This window comes from Anoplopoma fimbria, chromosome 10 (assembly GCF_027596085.1).
Source record: "Anoplopoma fimbria isolate UVic2021 breed Golden Eagle Sablefish chromosome 10, Afim_UVic_2022, whole genome shotgun sequence".
NCBI classification, from domain to species: Eukaryota; Metazoa; Chordata; class Actinopteri; order Perciformes; family Anoplopomatidae; genus Anoplopoma; species Anoplopoma fimbria.
In genome coordinates, this window is record NC_072458.1 from 13,654,603 (window position 1) to 13,671,890 (window position 17,288).

General features: G+C 43.6%; 2 protein-coding genes across 2 annotated transcripts; one reads left to right on the forward strand and one right to left on the reverse strand.

The window, feature by feature from the left end:
- The first annotated feature begins 505 nt into the window (after positions 1–505).
- Positions 506–8,131, forward strand: zbtb22b (zinc finger and BTB domain containing 22b). Its single transcript, XM_054605966.1, has 5 exons — positions 506–618; positions 2,684–2,917; positions 4,597–5,346; positions 5,728–6,006; positions 6,940–8,131. Exons 2-5 carry the CDS (start codon positions 2,684–2,686, stop codon positions 8,005–8,007), a joined length of 2,331 nt encoding a protein of 776 aa, XP_054461941.1. The 5' UTR covers positions 506–618; the 3' UTR covers positions 8,008–8,131.
- Positions 8,132–12,267: 4,136 nt separating this feature from the next.
- On the reverse strand, positions 12,268–16,810 carry hsd17b8 (hydroxysteroid (17-beta) dehydrogenase 8). Its single transcript, XM_054606224.1, has 9 exons — positions 16,520–16,810; positions 15,472–15,674; positions 15,231–15,347; positions 14,791–14,886; positions 14,170–14,255; positions 13,949–14,033; positions 13,212–13,254; positions 12,767–12,841; positions 12,268–12,676 (listed from the first exon to the last, which is right to left on the reverse strand). Exons 1-9 carry the CDS (start codon positions 16,563–16,565, stop codon positions 12,657–12,659), a joined length of 771 nt encoding a protein of 256 aa, XP_054462199.1. The 5' UTR covers positions 16,566–16,810; the 3' UTR covers positions 12,268–12,656.
- Positions 16,811–17,288: the final 478 nt, after the last annotated feature.

Sequence of the window (17,288 nt, forward strand, 5' to 3'; positions counted from 1 at the left end):
AGTGGGAAAAGATTGATTGCTTAATAACCAGCATGAGTCCCATTAGTGAAGGTCTGCTTCAGTCTCAGGTTGTTTACATTGGACACAATGATGATGCAATTTAATATAATCAATCCTTTTTGTTTCTAGTTTATTTTTTCTTCACAGTATTTCGTATACTGTCAGTATTTCAATAGTCCATAAAAGAAGATTGATGAAATAAATGGTGGAAATTTCAATGTTGCATATGCAGCCTAAACATACAGCGTATGTGTTAATATTTTTCTGAGAGCCAATTTGGGATAAAGATGAGAGGAAAAAAAAAAAGAAATGTCTTACTATTTTAAATCGAACCTCAGTTTTCTATTATAAAGTTATTACGTTTAATAACGATGTAATTCGCTGTGTGTCCCATTGTTTATTTTATGTCATTTTTGTCGGCCAAAGTCTGGCTCGTCTGTCTGGAATCCTGTTAAAGGCGCCGCGTCGCCCGTCTGCCGCTGCAGGAGAGATCAGACGGGGAGAACATTTCCCAAAGATGGTCCCCAAACTTCAGGGCCTGGATAAACTGGCAGCACACCCCGCCGTCAGCTCGGACAGAGACTGGACGTTAGGAGGCTGCGGTATCAACTAAAAACGGTGAGTTTAATGCCCGCAGCGGGTCAGGGCTCTTTTATTTTTCTCTCTAGTAGCCAGCCGTCTGAGCTAACGCTAGCTAGCATGCTAACGTCACATCTGTAGAGGTCTGACTGAGAGTCCTCCGCTCTGACGGGCTGCTACTGTCTCTGTCTGAGAGCAGAACACAACCACCAGAGGAACATTTTCACAACTAGCTACGCCAGCGTGAATTTTCAAAACCACAGTTGATGTTTTTGAAGCTTGTCAACTAAAAAGTCTTCTTTTCTCTCCAGCTGTTGATTCTAATAACACAGCAACAAAGTGCTGTGGTCGTTTTCTGTCATGTGGGCGAGGAGGAGGACTCCTCATGAATTAATGACGTGATGCGTTTAAGGTCTATGTCAAGTACTGAATGACACTGTTGATCTGAGCTATCATAACGACCATGCTGTCAAAGTGAAATCAGACCAAATATGAAATGAGTGCATGAGGGCATCCTGACATAACCCGCCCGGTGTTTGACACACAACACACACACACACACACACACACACACACACACACACACACACACACACACACACACACTACATGCGTATGACTGAGCTCGCGGGGTGACAGGCAGCAGGGACTGACTGCACCAACACACCAATGTGGCTGACGTCTAACAAAGACACTTCAAAAATGTTTTTTTCAGTTGGGGGGGGCTGCCCACTTCTGCACTGTCTCGAGTGGGACTAATTTGCAATGTGCATTCTGGGTAAGTTAGTCGTGTTTCTCAAGTCACAACATGGTCAAATCAAGTCAACTGCTTCCTTGATTGGCCGGTTTTCCCTATAATAAAGGATAACGATGTGATAACACACTGGCAATATTAATCAATAAGTCCTTTTTACTGTTTGAGAAATGAGTTATAGTTAATAAACTACATTTGGGCAGATTGAATTAATTGATTGAAATGAACTGGTGAGTGTGTGTTATTTGTCTGGCAGCCTGTCTAGCCTGAAACACTTTACAACAGAAATATCTGGAAGTCCATGTGTAACTGATCCACCAGCATTCGACCGGCTTAAAGCAACTCACTGTAATTCAGCAGCCCTGCAGTAAACCCTTCCTTGTACACTTCCACTTCCACTTTATACTCATAAGGTCAGGAGCTGCAGTTTGTGGCGCTGTTGAATTGTTTTGCAATACTGAGAGGTGTTTCTAATATTTCGTCCACCCCGTTTATATTAGAGGGTTGGATATTAGGAGCACCTCTCAGTCTCATGCAATTTAACAGCATCACAAACTCCGACCTCCACCCAATCATTAAGTTGAATCAACACAATTATTTAATCAATCGATCAGTGGATTGTCAGGAAATGAATGAGCAGCTATTTTGATGTTTTGATGAAGGATTTTAAGATGAAACATTCCCAAATTTTGTGGTTGCAGATCCTCTAATATGAGGTTTTGCTGCTTTTCATTGCAATCTAAATCTGTTAGTTTTTGTGGACTGTTGGTTTGTTAAAACAAGACGTTTGAGGGTGTTACCTTCGACTCAGGGAAGATACTTTCCTCTGTTTTGTGATGTTTTACGGAATAGCAATTATTACAAGAACATAATTGACAGACCATATTCAGCAATGCAAATATTAATTAGTTGCAGCACTAATCATCGCCTCTCTAAAACATGTTATAACACTATCGTAAATCAAAGTAGAATTTATTGCAGGAATTTTACTTAATAAACTGTAAGTGTCTAGTTTTCTGTATTTGGGAATTTTTAAAATACCTTGAAGTCATAATATTGCATATATTAGCACTACAAAGCACTTACTAAGTAAAAAACAAAGTTGAGAATAGCAGTCATGTGACATTTACACAAGTGATTTCTCCATACCTACGCAGATATGGTGATGTACATACTGGATATCAGAACAGGCAGGGCCCTCTGGTTATTGTGGAACTTCGATTACATCTGTACATCATACTCGGCCGTGGCCTGGACCGATTCGGCAGTAACAAACCATTGTGGAGGCAGTCGGACTTAATCTAAAAACATAATTGAATTGCCAGTCATGATGGTTTTTCTCCCAACTAGATGCAGTCCCTGTCCATGGAAGTGGGGAGCAGCAGCAGCGGCTCAGCTCCCAGCGACACATCTGGCCCGGTGGTGCAGGTGTGCTTCCCCGGCGCTCAGGCCTCGGTGCTGGACAGCCTGAACCGGCAGAGAGAAGACGGCCGGCTCTGTGACCTCTCCATCCACGTCCAGGGACACGTGTTCAAAGCCCACCGCTGCGTCCTGGCCGCCTCCTCACCCTACTTCCATGACCAGGTGGGATTGCTATGCTGCAGATTTTTTTCAATCAGTATGAACACATAAAAGTGAGAAAAAGTCCTGTTCATCCATTTCTGATCTGGTCCATGTCGGAAATGTGCCATTAAAAACAGATTCAGAGGCTTGCAGCTTGTATTTGAGGGCTTGTATTGGATTTTGTAGCAGCTGTCTCAAATTTTAAGACTTATGTGGTTTGGTTTAGCCAGACTCAGCTTATAAGATAGTGAGACACAATTATGGATATGGATTCTAAGGGAGATAGTTGACTTTATTATTCTTTGTGAATACGACACACTTAAGTCAACACTGTGTATGATATATAAGCAAAATGTGTTAAACAACAGGGAGAGTGAACCAGATTCAAAGAGTAACTAAACCTCCACATCACCTTTTTGTGATCTCATTTTCAGCTGAAAAAGAGTGAATATGTGTATTTTGTAGTGTAGTTGATGGATTCAGGTCGTAATCTTGACATTTTAGTGCCATGCATTGGAATTCTTCATATTATGTTAATAAATATGAATAGCGACTCCCTTCCACTGTTTGAAACCCAGCTAATGCAAGTGAATTTTGCTATTGGCTGATCTGGAGCCAACGTCTCCCATCTCTGCAGACTGGTGACAGAGGAGACTAAGTGAAGAGTAGCTGTTACCACTTTTGAATTAACCTGTGAATTGCTAATGCTAACTGATAGCATACGCATGTCCCAGCCTTGCAAGTTCAGATTTTACACAGTTCACATTGTATTTTGTCTTCAAAATCGACCCTTTACAGCACCACTATCTAACCATGATCATAACAACAGTAGGGATGCCAGTGATCAGCATGAGCTAATTGAAAAGGTAACAGCTATCACTAATGGTAATTTAAAAAACGGAATGTAGCGCAGACCACGTTTAGCAGTTTGTGTGGTGCTTTTCATGTTCTCTAACTGTAGCATGACAGCTTTGTGGAATTAGCACGCCAGCTAGCTAACTAGCCGGCCGCTAATTGAGTAAAATGTAACAACTTAGTGCTTCATCCACACACGCTTGTCACAGCGCAGGAAAGCTCATTGCTATTGCCAAGTCCTGCCCGTGTTGATACTATTTTACACATCTAAACGTACATTTTTAAATATTAATAGTAAAACTCCAGGGTATATTTACTTTTTAACACATTTGTTACATCACTGTCACACTCACAGGATGTAGACTGTAGGTGTTACCCTGCCATTGGCCGTGTATCTCACACGTTATTCTCCTCCCTGTCTGCTATCTATTTGCAAGGTCACTGTCGCTGCATCCTGAACTTAGCGCCGCCCAAGACGATTGTGATTGGTTTAAAGACATACAAACAAGTGTTTTTTTCTCCCCATATATCAAAATAATAATGTGTGGAGCCAGACCTTTCTTAGGCGCCGACACAGAGCTGTGGCTATGCCAGACTACATCTACATTTAAGATTTGAATACATTTCATAAGATAGTACGTAAGTTTTGTTTGTAAGTTTCTACGGCCACAAGATCAAAGTTGCACTCGCCAATAGAGGACTTAAAATCAGGTTTAAACTGATCTTCTTTTTACTATATTTTGTAAGAAAATTGTTTAAAAAATAAAAAAAGAATAGAAAAATCAGTTCAAATCGTTCACAAATTGATAAATATTGTCTTGTGATATATTCCCACCCATCGTCAGGTGCTGCTGAAGAACATGTCGACAGTCTCCATCCCGGCAGTGATGGACCCGCTGGCGTTTGAGAGCGTGCTGAGCTGTGCCTACACCGGTCAGCTCCGGATGCTGCGCGAGGACATCGTCAACTACCTCACGGTGGGCAGCGTCCTGCAGATGTGGCACATCGTGGACAAATGCACCGAGCTGCTGAAGGAGGGCCGAGCTGCAGCGGGGGGAGGGAGCAGCGGAGGAGGAGGAGGCGGCGGCTTGCAGGATGGAGCGCCTGTCGGAGAAGGTAGAGGGTCGGCCAACCTCGGATGCAGCAGCAGCAGCATTGGTGACGGGGTGGCCGGCGGTGGTAATGGGGCTGGCAGTGATGGCGGTGGCGGTCAAGCCCGGGTCGAAGGGTCCAACGAGCCCCAGCGTGCCTCCCAACCTCCCAGCCGCCCGTCGGTGAGTGAGAGCCAGTCTCCCAGCAGCACCAACTACTTCAGCCCCAGGGACGGGAGCAGCTTCGGAGGAAGTGGTGCTGCTGCAGCTGGGGCGTCAGTGGACGGAGGCGGGGCCAGCAACACCCCCAGCTACTGCACCCCGTCAGGAGGAGAGGAAGCCTTCCTTATTGAGGAGGAGGAGGAGGAGGAGGAAGAGGAGGAGGTGTTATACCACCAGAGGAAAAGAGGAAGAGGAGGAGGCAGCGGGAGGAGGAAGAAAATGAGCTCAGTGTCAGAGCAGGAGGTTGGGGTCAGCGACAGCTTTGGCGTGTCCTCCTATCAGGTGAGCTGTGCTCCTTTAAACTCATCTGAAAACCTTTTTTAAAACAAAATGGTTTTATTTTTACAAAGCATAGCAGTTGTTGTTTTTTTTAAATCAACTTTTATATTCTTTCAAAAACTGATATACAGTTGCACTCATATATAAAAAATATTTTAAGCAAGCAGGAGCTCTGCTTTAACAGGAGGAATATTCTGTATCCTAAGCATCCAAAAGTAGTATTGGTATTTTAATCTATTTCCTCATTATGTATTTTGGTTTAAACTTGGCGTTGGTCCTTTTCAGGTTTTCCTTCCATTACAAATACTGTAAGGTTTATGAAACCTAGTAGTCAAACTGCTTTTTCTAGACTAGATATCCCTTGTGAACTATTTCAATTGAAAGGACGGGGAGGACTCGGTGTTGCCGCTGCAGAGGCGTCCTACCTACAGCCAGCCCAGCATCATGCCCCGTAAACAGTGGGTGGTGGTGAAAACCGAACGCATGGAGGACGACGACCTCATCGTGGTGTCCGGGGAGGAGGGAGGAGAGGACGAGGAGGACGAGGATGAGAGGGAGATGGAGCTGGCCAGAGAGAGGGAGAGAAGCGACTTCAACATCTCCAACGTTCGGAGCCTCTCAGCTGATCTGGGAGGCAGAACGGAGAGCGACATGGACTCACAGGTGAGCTGAGGCCTGTTTCAAAGACACAAGAGGTTACGTGTCATCATAACATCTTTCAAATATTCTGATACCTGAAGATTTTGTCCGTGGAAAGGGTGGGACAGGCCGCTGCTGTGGGTGTTTTAATTCCACCATCAGGGGGCGCCAAAATTTCAAATTGTAGAAAGCCATCGGGTGAGGTCACGAAGACTTCGTCCACTTCTTATATACAGTCTATGGCGGCAAGCCCCGGTTCTGAAAAATGAAGCCGATGCGGAAGAGTGTTAAACTTGCATTCTCTCTAATGTCCATCAGGGGGCGACTCCTCTGGTTGTATAGAAGTCTATGAGAAAATGACTCTACTGCTCTCTTGATTTATTTCCTCAGTAAACATTGTAAACATGAGTTTATGGTCTCAATCTCTAGTTTCAAGTCTTCTTCAATACAGCATGATGTTCATTTAGTAAATTATGGTCTATTTAGAGTGAAATAGACCAGAAAGCAGGGTATGCTTTAGGGCGGGGCTACACAGTGATTGACAGGTGACGTGTACGTCGACTCTACGTCACTCCTCCTTAGTCCAAATATGGTCACTTCTGTTCATTGGTTTCAAAAAAGCAAATATGGCGGCGGCGAAAACACCAAACTGGATGACGTCTCGATGACTACGTACACTTCTTATATACAGTCTTTGGGTGAATCAGAAATAAAGCCATCTGAATCCGTGTAATGTGCAAAATTAATATATGTTTTTAAACTTAGAGACTTTTCTAGATTCATGCAGCAATGTGAGGCTTGCATCGTCTGTCCAACATGCAGGTCCCGAGGGCTCTGTGCCGTCTGTGGGGAAGTCTGTGTTTATCACTGAAAAATATTTCTTACTTTGAAATTCTGCAAATTGTTCTGAGTCAGCACAGTCCCTGCATATTTCTACATATCTCTGTCTGTCTCCAGGTGGACTACTGCCAGTCGTCAGAAGACTACCTCAAGTTTGAAGGCAGTTTAATGGACCAGACTTTAGCTCACCTTCATGACAGTGCAGCAGGTCAGAACCAGAGCGCTAACCGTGCCGTGTCAGCGCTTCTGGGCCAGGTTCAGTCTGCCGCCTCAGCCCGGGCCCAGCTCTTCCCCCTGGACATGCAGGGGAACCAGATCCTCCTCTACAGCCAGGCTTCCGGACTCTCCCTGGACGCCGCCGCCCCTCACCTGGGGATGGCGGGTGGTATGATGGGAGGAGCCTCTTTCAAAGGTCCCGGTCTGGAGCACGGTGCGGTCCACCTGTCGGTGCAGGGCGGTTTGGGAGTCGACGGCATGGACGGTGGGGGGGTTGGAGGCGGGGGCGGGAGCGGCAGCGGCGCCGGGGGTTCAGGGAAAGTGTTCATGTGCCACTGTGGTAAGACCTTCACCCACAAGAGCATGAGGGACCGCCACATAAACATGCACCTGGACCTGAGGCCCTTCCACTGCCCCGTCTGTGCCAAGAAGTTCAAGATGAAGCATCACCTCACGGAGCACATGAAGACGCACACGGGCCTCAAGCCGTACGACTGCCTCGGCTGCGGCAAGAAGTTCATGTGGCGCGACAGCTTCATGCGGCACCGCTCACACTGCGAGAGGCGCAGCGGGCTGGGGGAGAGCGGCGAAGGCGGGGGCAGCGGCGGCGAGGGAGGGAGAAGAGGAGGAGGTGAGGAGGGGCCAGATTTGATTGCCTCCCCTCACCTCCTCCTGACTGGTGGTGAGGGAGGACAGGGCGGTATTCTGGGAGGAGGAGGAGGGAGAGGAGGGGGAATGTCTGCTTCTTCTCCACATCTTTTGGGCGTCTCAGCCACAGGAAGTAGCAGCAGCAACAACAACGGTTTGAGTAACTCGAGCAACAATATGGCCGCCGCAGGGGTGCTTCTAGGGGTCGTCTCCCAGAGTCCCGGTCAAGGATCAGGGATGTTCGCTGGTCTGGGGTTGGGGCGAAGTGTGTGTGATGAAGACGTGTGTGAAGTCAGTGCCAATGACGGTAGCGTGACCTAAACCAGAAGTGAGAGTTCTGTCCAACGGGTCCCTCTGTCTGAGCAAACTGTCATGCTTCTCGTTCCTGCTGCTGTTTTTACAACATAGTTAACTTGGAACCTCTGATCACTTTTAACCTCCAACACTCAGCATTTCAAACAGAGTGTGTGTGTGTGTGTGTGTGTGTGTGTGTGTGTGTGTGTGTGTGTGTGTGTGTGTGTGTGTGTGTGTGTGTGTGTGTGTGTGTGTGTGTGTGTGGGGGGGGGGGGGTGGGGTGGGGACGACACACAAGCTGAACGAAGACTTTGAGAGTCCAGTCGACTGCCAAGTTTTCTGACTTGCGCTCGTCCTGATGTCACCTCAAGTCATCCGCAATTCTTTTGGAAACTTGCCTCCGAAAAGTGGCCTCATTAAAAAAAAAAAAAAAAAAAAAAAAAGGACCTTTTTGGTCTCAGTGAGTAAGCTATCGTTTCAACTATCCCGGATGTTAGTGAAGTATATTTTTGTGGGTGGGGTTATGTGGAACAATGCTTTGCGTGTCGAGGAAGCCAAAAATGAAGAGAGAGTGCTTCACTAACTGTTACTCTCTGTGGCTACATTATTAGCATCAGTAGAGTAAAAAAAAAAAAAAAAAGGCTGTTCTAAATGGCTGTGATTCTGCAGTATTGTATCGTAATGTATCACTGTCATGATAAAAAAAAACCACAAATCTGCAAGAGTAAAACGTACACGTAATTTATAATCCAACTGAGAAAAGATGAAGCTACAGCTGCAGATTTGTGTGTTTTTTTTCTTCCTCACAGCAGGTCTTTTCCTCTGTGTCCCATGTGACAGACTGACTGTCAGCACTGCCATGTTGTTTTAGATGATGCTGCTTTGCTTGAAGCCCAGACTGGATCACAGTGAAGGCACACTCATCCCAGTCGTTTTGCTGCTTATTTACCAACCTGTACCACTGGTGAGCTCATTCAGAATACTTTTTCAAAACCTAAAGAGGTACTTCACACCTATATGTTTTTTGGGGGTTTTTTTTGCTGTAAACTAACCGATATGACTGTACTGTGATGAAACTCAACATAAATTGTCAATCTCCCATATGCTCCATCCTCACATAAACACAAACACTACCTGTCACTGATGAGCTCAGCACTTCCTCTGGAGCTCTAACAGCAGGAGGCCGCTCATCTGATCGCCGTAGAGAAGCCTCCTGGTGCTTTTCAGTTTTGCTGCTGTTACCTGCTTTCACTTTCTTGTTGTTTAACAGAGTTCTCGTGCTTTGAGAAGTATATTATTACTGTAAATATAAAGAAATATATGTCGTTTTTACTCATCGGTACCTGGAACAAATACTAACTTGTAACACTGATGCGTTCGCTGCCGTCCGGTCTGCTTTGGGAGGAGGTAATCGGATGTAGAGACAGTATTTGAAAGTGTTCTACACTGAGTTCCCCAGAGATCATCTGAACCTACAGCACATTTCAATGAAGAGCATTAGAAGCTAGCAATGCTACAGGGTGGTCTCATCTAAGCTTTACTGTGTAGAGTGTGTTTATGAGCCTACGAAGGTCAAACGTTTGTCTTTATTCTTTCTACATTAGAGCATATCTGACTTGTCAAACGTCCTGGATATTTCATTTTTTGAGGTAGTTTGGGAATTGTAAAACTACTAATTGATTAGTTGATAGACAAAAAATGAATCAGTGACGGTGTTGTTCCTATTATTTTAAAAAGTGAAGGTGAAAACAGTTGATTTGAGTTCTTCTCTATAATCACGCTGCTGTGAATTTATCACATCATCCAAATGAACATCTGGGGAGAATAACTACGGGACCACTCACAGCAAAACCAAAATGATCTTGTGCTCCAGATATCTAAATGAAGCACAGGTCAACTCGTTTACTTTGAAGCTCACAGAGATTAAAATACACCAGTAAATACACCAGTAAATACACCAGTATGGTGTACTGGTACGAATACTGACAGGTTTCACACTATAGAATGAATGCTTTCTGCCTTTGTTTCTCCATTAAAACACGAAGTAGGTTTTGTTTTGTAGAGGTTATTTTTGTTGCCATGACAACATGTTTTTGCCACGTTTCTGTTGCAAATCGTCTTCCTTTTTTTTTTTTTGGTTAAGTGGCCGTTATACATAATACATTCCTCCTCATGGAGCTGCTCGTAACTCAGTCTGAAATTCACAGACTTATTCACATTTTGCCTCATATTTGGGAGCTGTTCATGCATTGGTAAGACCAGGAAATTGATAGTGTTTTATATATACATATAAATAAAACTTTTTTTTTTGTATCAGAACACCAGATGCAGCAACACTGCTTACTTTAATACTCTTGATTCTTTAATGCTCTGTGTGCTGTGCTCCTCATTCAGATGTAACTTTAATGTAAAGATTCGGCCCATTCAAAAAAAACAAAAAAACTTTTAAGTCAAAAGTATGGAAGGACATGCCGTTATGAGAGAAAAGTGGATCATTATTTTATGATAAAATACTATTCACTTTCAGAACGGTGTTTCCACTTGGTTGGCTGTGATTTAAGAGATTATGATCATGGAAACCTGCAGCAAGGTGATAACAATGTGTGCTTATGAAGATGTGTAGCTGTATTATTGTTTTGCTCCTACATACTTAAACCAAATCTTACTTCAGTGTGCCGGTGTAGCTACAGCACAGAGCAGTAATATAGAAATATAACACATGACCTCTAACATTTCACATGCATTCAGAGTGTTTTTCATTTCCTGTAACGATGAGCAAAGAGATCAAGGATCTGAGCGTTGTACCTTCTGTGAAGGCTGGGTCTGGATATTTTTATAAGCAGTTGTGGAGGCCTTTTTGTACGCGTTCACTGATCTGTGACCTCCAGTGTTTCCTCCGTGACTGCTTCAGTGTTGGTAGTAGCTTTCTCTGGTTCCACATTTGTTCCTGGTTGTCTGCTCTTCCGCTGATCAGCCGCGGAGAAAACACAGCAGGGCGGTAAAAGCAGAATGTGTGAGAGACCAATGTGACGTGTGAAGTGTGCCAACACTGGAACCTCGTTTAAACGTGCATATAGGAAGCGTTCACTGAGGGGGGAGTGTTCGAGAACCAGATGACGTTTCTATTCCTCAGCAAACACACCGTCTGAAGACACAGAGGTGTTTTGGGGTTCAGAGAAGGCTCAGTCAGAAATATGTGAACAGTGGAAGACAGACTAATGAGTCTACATTTAGTAATTAAAGAAGGCGGTCAGAAGCACCAGTCCTGATGTTAGACTCTGTAACGCTCAGGCAGATACTTGTCCGATTCAACCTCATGTCATATGAACTGACACAGGAAGTTATACATGAATACAAGACCAGCAGTTTATTAACTCTGTGACGTGCAAGCGTGGACTGCACTTATGATTGCTCAAATAATCATAAAAACCTCAACATGTTGATCTTAAACACAAAAACTGCTTTTAAGATAATGTGCCAAATTGGGAGGTGCATCTTTAAAATGACAAAATAAAAATCTACAAACTAGACCCCAAACCAAAGAGAGATGACATCTTCGGGGCCCTGTATGATGGTTGTGTGGTCTTTGTTCTCTGAACTCACCATTAAACTCCAGCCACATGGTTCATCGTGCAGCACGTCGGATGTGAATGAGTGATAGAAGAGTTTAACATTCCGGTTTTTTTCCTAGACAGAGTAAAGGCGGAAGGATCCAGACAGAGCGCTCAGAGCTGCTGCTGAAAACTAGACTGAGCTGTTTGAATTCTTTTTGTACATTCCACAAACTGTGTTACACGACTTTACCCGTCTTCTGATTGACCAGTCGATTGTTGAACAGAAAATGATGGTAGACATTTTGATGTAAATCCTGCGTGGTACTAATAATGTATTAAAGTACAGTACATCAATATTCACCTCTGCCCTGTATTAAAGTAATGGATTAATAAATGATTTGGTTCAAATTATGGACTTTGTTATTGATCTCTGTTCAAGCCTCGAGAAATTTAAATAAATAAATATTGGGCTGTATTTTTTCTAATGGTTATGACCAACATATGTACGGTCTTTTCTATTTTTCTTAAAGGTACAGGGGAGGCGGGGGCGAAAAAGCACTACTCCTGGAATAGAACTTTAGTTTATATATGTATTTATTATCAATCTAGAACCTAGAGGCTTTACAAAATTGTTGTAGCAGCGTCTCCTCCTCCTCCTCCTCCTGGAGCAGAGCTTCTCCTCTCTGCTCCTCCAGGGACTGCTGGAGACCCAGACCGTGTTGCTGGATCCGCTGGAGGGAAGGGGGGCACGGGAGAACCAGAACCAGGACTGAGTGGGGCAGACTGTCAGACCCTACTGCAGCAAACTGAGGTTTTCTAAAGGGACTCTGGTGCGAGCACTACCACTTTTTGTCCACAGGGACCGCCAAAATCAACAGAGTGAAACTCTACAGGTCACCAGAAGGCTGAAGTAAAATACTTTTAATTCTGAGCTTACAAATTAAAATATTCCATTCAGTACAGACATATTACAAACAGGTGAAAGATGTGGCACAAAAGTGGCTTTATATTGTGTAGAATGTCGTCAACCACATTTATGAAACAATCAACTATAATCATAAAGAGCAAATAAAGTACATTCACAGTTAGATTACTGGTCACTGGTCTTGGCTGAAGGACGATTTATCCCATGAAAAGTCCACCTGATAAAGACGGAGACACGAAAGTTGAGCATGCTGAGAAATAAAGTGTTTTTCCAGAAGCAGCTGTCAGAGCTTTGAGTCGTACTGTACCTGTCACTTCCACACTGGTTCCTGTGATGTATCGAGAGTCATCTGAGACCAGAAAGGCACAGACATCAGCGACCTCTGGAGGAGGACAAAAAGGAGGAAAAACGGTGTGAGGAGGTCCTGGGAACTGAGCATGCCAGACGCTCCTGTAGACTAGATCCAATCCACATCCAAAGCACAAAAGGTTTGGGAAAGTAAAGTATTTTTTCTTACTTTTTAAAATAACATTTCAAAGTGTTTTGTGTCCACGGATAAAATCTCTTTGAGCTGTAGCGGCCGTAATAATAAATCTGAGACCCACATGCAAAATGTACTAGAAGTTTAGGTTCTAGTGTTGTTTGGAGCTTAGAAAAGTTCACATCATTTCTGTTATATACATCTTTAAATATAAGATAAAGGTCTGCAGTGAAAACAAACCAAAGTGATGTTAAACAGAGTCTTCACTGACCTGCAGGCTCACCCATTCTCCCCAGAGGCACCAAGGACTTCATCTGATGAAACCACAAAAACACAACGCAGAGCACATTTAAGAGTAGAGCAGAGTCAGGATGCTCTGTTAAAGGTTATATTTGGTTGGAGTTTATATTAAATTATCGGTTCAACCTCGGACACCTGGTGATATTGCGTTATGCAGAAGGTGTCAAGACTCCAGAACGACAAAGGTTAATTTGTGCTGCTCTCAGATTCATTAAAAACCTGACTTTAAAAGAATTAAACAGCAACCTATCTTTCCAAAAACGTCTACAAAAAGAAGATGTTACTCAGGAAAGTCAAATTAACTCACTGTCAACAGCTAATGTATACTGAAGAGAAAACAGTTTTCACCATGATTTCAAACATGTTACATAATTATAGGTAGATACATTCTATAATATTATCTGTAGGAGGTGAAACTAACTGCTGATTATCTTTTTTATTTACTCATGTATTACAGCTTGTAAAAATGAAAAGTTTATATTTTATTTACCCAGTAAATTCCATGTTGCCTTTCTGAATTAAATAATAAATTAGTCTTTGGAACATCTTGATAAGATAAAATTCACAGCAGAAAATACTGATAATTGTATAAACTCCAGTAGTCGTGCCGAGTCGTGTTTCCCTCCTGATGAATGAAGTGTTACTAAGTGTGTGTGTGTGTGTGTGTGTGTGTGTGTGTGTGTGCGTGCGTGCGTGCGTTAGCCGTACCTTGCTAATAACCTTCTCTGGAACTTTCTCCGTCATCGGAGTTGATATGAAACCTGGCAGCACACAATTACACCGAATCCCAAACCTGCAGGAAAAGAGAAGGAAAAGCAAATGACAGGGGACTCTTTTTATTCTTCTTCTACATTTAATTCTAAATACTTTCAATGTGACCAGCTGTGTGTGCATCGTGGTGTGTCAGTGTTGCATCAGACTCTTCTCACCTGCTGAGCTCTTTGGCAGCCGTCCTGGTTAAACCCTCCACTCCTGCTTTAGAGGCGGAGTAATTTGCCTGTCCGATGTTTCCCACCTACCAACGTTAACCACACAGACACAAACAAACAGAGCGGTCAGTTCCGTTTCACTGGACATTTTCATGTAGCAGCCAAAATTCAAATCAGCCAGCAGATACTCTCACAGAGGACTGGACTACTTATTTACCATCTCCTGAAATGTGTGGCTGTCAAACCAACTTTGGCATTTACATTGTTTTTTTAAATAAAAAATTAGCTCTCGATGGATTTCTTTAGGTTTATTCTTGGATCTATTGCGTTGTGAAATGTTGATTAGAAAGGTAAAGGAAACATTCCTGTCAAACGTCTGTAATAAGTTTAAAATGTAGAAAACGATTCACTTTCTTTTTTTTCGGTTGACTCCTTTTATTTGGTCCCTTTGGACTCCACTGAAGAGAAGCTCTTCGTGGTCTAAAGACAGGTCCAGGATGAATATATGCTGAGTTTAACTTCGAACAGTTGGTGACAATCCCACTATCACACCTATTGTTGGTCCTTTCTAGATATGAACTTTAAATCTTCAGCTAAATATCTAAACTGTAAAACAGAGACCTTCCCCACGATGCTGCCCACGGTAACGATGGATCCTTTGGGTGCTCCACAGGCCACCAGAGCCTGAGCCACAGCCTGAAGGACCAAGAATGAACCCTGGGAGACGCAGGAGGAGAAACGACTGAATAAATCACTTCACTGTGTTCTGTTCTCTGCTCTCCATCTAAAATACAGGAAGACAGAGACGCAGGGCTGTCTGATGATGAACAAACTGTCATGAATATGTTAAATAATGTAAAACAAAGCAGAGAGGAGAAGAGCATAGAACATGATGAGGTCTATCTGATCCAGATGTTTCATCTATATTCATTATGGGAGCTAATTAACAGTGTGGGTATGTTTTCTATTAAAAGACAACAGAGTATCAAAGATAGCGGGATAACTCCCTCACCTCTGAGCTAAGCTATGAGGTTCAGGCCCGAGGTGTCATGGCCGCCTACCTTTAGGTTGACCTGGATGACTTTGTCAAACTGATCCTCCGCCATGTTGAGCAGGAAGTCGTCCTGGGTGATGCCTGCTGCGTTCACACACATCGAGGGAGGCTGAAAGTACTGAGTCTGCAGAGGGAGAGGAGGACATTCACTGTCAGCAGAAAAAAAAACGTCCAACAGTCAAGAGAACGACTGTGTTTCTACGGAAATCTTGCAGATTCAGACTTCAATGTCCGTCTGTACCACACGCCTGTATACTTGTGACCAGCTTCTTCACGCTCTCTTTTGACGACACATCCACCACCGCCACCATGTGACCCTGTCCTCTGAGGTCACTCTGCAGCCTCCCCAGGGTCTCGTTGGCCGACTCCTCGCTGATGTCGGCGACCACCACGGAGGCGCCCTCAGAGGCGAGGCGCTGGCACACCGCCCGTCCAATTCCACTGCCTCCTCCTGGGTGGGAAGAGAGCAGCAGGAAGTCAGAGGGACACCTGGGCAGGTCAGGAGGTGTCACTAAAAGCTCAGAGGTCCTGGCCTCCGTATGCAGCTAACATACATTTGCTTATTATTAACATTATTATTTTTATTATGCAGACATATGTTGTGTATTTGTACTGTATCTGCATTGTTATTCTGCCTCTCTGTTGTGAGTGAATGGAACTGTATCCGTCCCAAAGAGCATTAGCTTCCACTGTCTGGCGTTGGGAATGTAAGAGGACAAAATGATGCTTCATTACTTATATTATAATTACAGTCAATGAATCAATTGGAAAATTAATCTATTCATTTAACTATTTAGTTAAGTCTGGTTGCTGAGGATTAGCTGCTTCACTGAATTATTAAGTGAATGTGTTTGGGTTTTGGACTGTTAGACAGAACAAGACAGATTTGGATTCTGAAACACATTTCTCACTATTTTCACATTTCATTGACAGATGAATCCAGAAAAACGGTAATTCATAGAAATTGCAGCACAAATTAAATATATTCCATGACCTTAATCCGCCCTGATCCTTGTGCTACAACTTTTTTTAAAGTCATGGATCAGAGCTAATACGTCGCTTGTTAAATCTAAACTCAAATACTCCTTAACTAGTTGAGTCAGTAGGAAGACTGAACTTTCCCTAACTTCTACCAGGTCACTGAAGAATTCACATTTACAAACCACTAGTGCTCAGCTAGCATTAGTTGGATAAAACGTTCTGAACTGAGACTGACGACGACACCTTAAAGACAACGTCCTGCTGTCCTCTGTGCATGTATCACACCGGGAGACGCGTGGTCAAATAGAAACGTACCGGTGACCAGTGCCAACCTTGACGTGAGCCTGGTGGCGGCCGCCATGATGGGTTTATAGTTTGCAGCGCGAGTGATTACTGACAGTGGCGGGTGAGAGGCTCAGCTTCAGGCAGGAGACGGGACGGGGGGGGGGGGACGCCTCTGCCAGAGCCAGATGACGGGTGTATAGAGAGGACTGGATACAGCGGTGGAGGTGAAGCCCAGTTCATTCCGAAGACAGGTGCTCAGTAGCGCGTGATGCAAAACAAGTTTGACTTCCGTTGATCTTCCGCATCCATAGGTCCCATGGAGCATGCGCACTACCGTTTTATTTAAACCCGCCTCCCCCTCGGTCTCAGGTTTATTCACATGAACGGGGAAAAAAACAAAAAACTAGTGCACTTCACTTTTAGGACATAATGATTTAAATAAGGGCTATATTATGTGTTTGTGCTGGGAAGTTGAATTAACAAATAATAATAATAAAATAACCCACTGAATTACAGACGTCTCTTTCCTTTTTTTTTTTTTTTTTTTTAAAAGTATTTCATATTTGTAAATCCTTCTGTATGCATTAATTAATATTGATACATTTTTGATGCACACACAAATTCTTTAAAATAAATGCTTGATTTCTGGGTCACAAGCCAGAAGAACGAGGAGAGAGGAGACAAGGAGGCAGGTGACAAAGACTCATTTCCATGACATGCAAAAAATAACTTCACTTCAGCAATGCCCTTTTTTTTTTATGTCCAGCTAATTTGCAGAGACGTTTACCAAGTGATATTA

Excerpts from the sequence above, each read along its gene's own strand:
- zbtb22b (XM_054605966.1), top strand. The coding sequence starts at position 2,684 with ATGCAGTCCCTGTCCATGGAAGTGGGGAGCAGCAGCAGCGGCTCAGCT. Across the intron at positions 2,918-4,596 it reads CACCCTACTTCCATGACCAG|GTGCTGCTGAAGAACATGTC; the intron begins GTGGGATTGCTA and ends ACCCATCGTCAG. Across the intron at positions 5,347-5,727 it reads TTGGCGTGTCCTCCTATCAG|GACGGGGAGGACTCGGTGTT; the intron begins GTGAGCTGTGCT and ends TTCAATTGAAAG.
- hsd17b8 (XM_054606224.1), bottom strand. The coding sequence starts at position 16,565 with ATGGCGGCCGCCACCAGGCTCACGTCAAGGTTGGCACTGGTCACCG. Across the intron at positions 15,348-15,471 it reads AGCTGGTCACAAGTATACAG|ACTCAGTACTTTCAGCCTCC; the intron begins GCGTGTGGTACA and ends CTCCCTCTGCAG. Across the intron at positions 14,887-15,230 it reads TCATCCAGGTCAACCTAAAG|GGTTCATTCTTGGTCCTTCA; the intron begins GTAGGCGGCCAT and ends TGCGTCTCCCAG.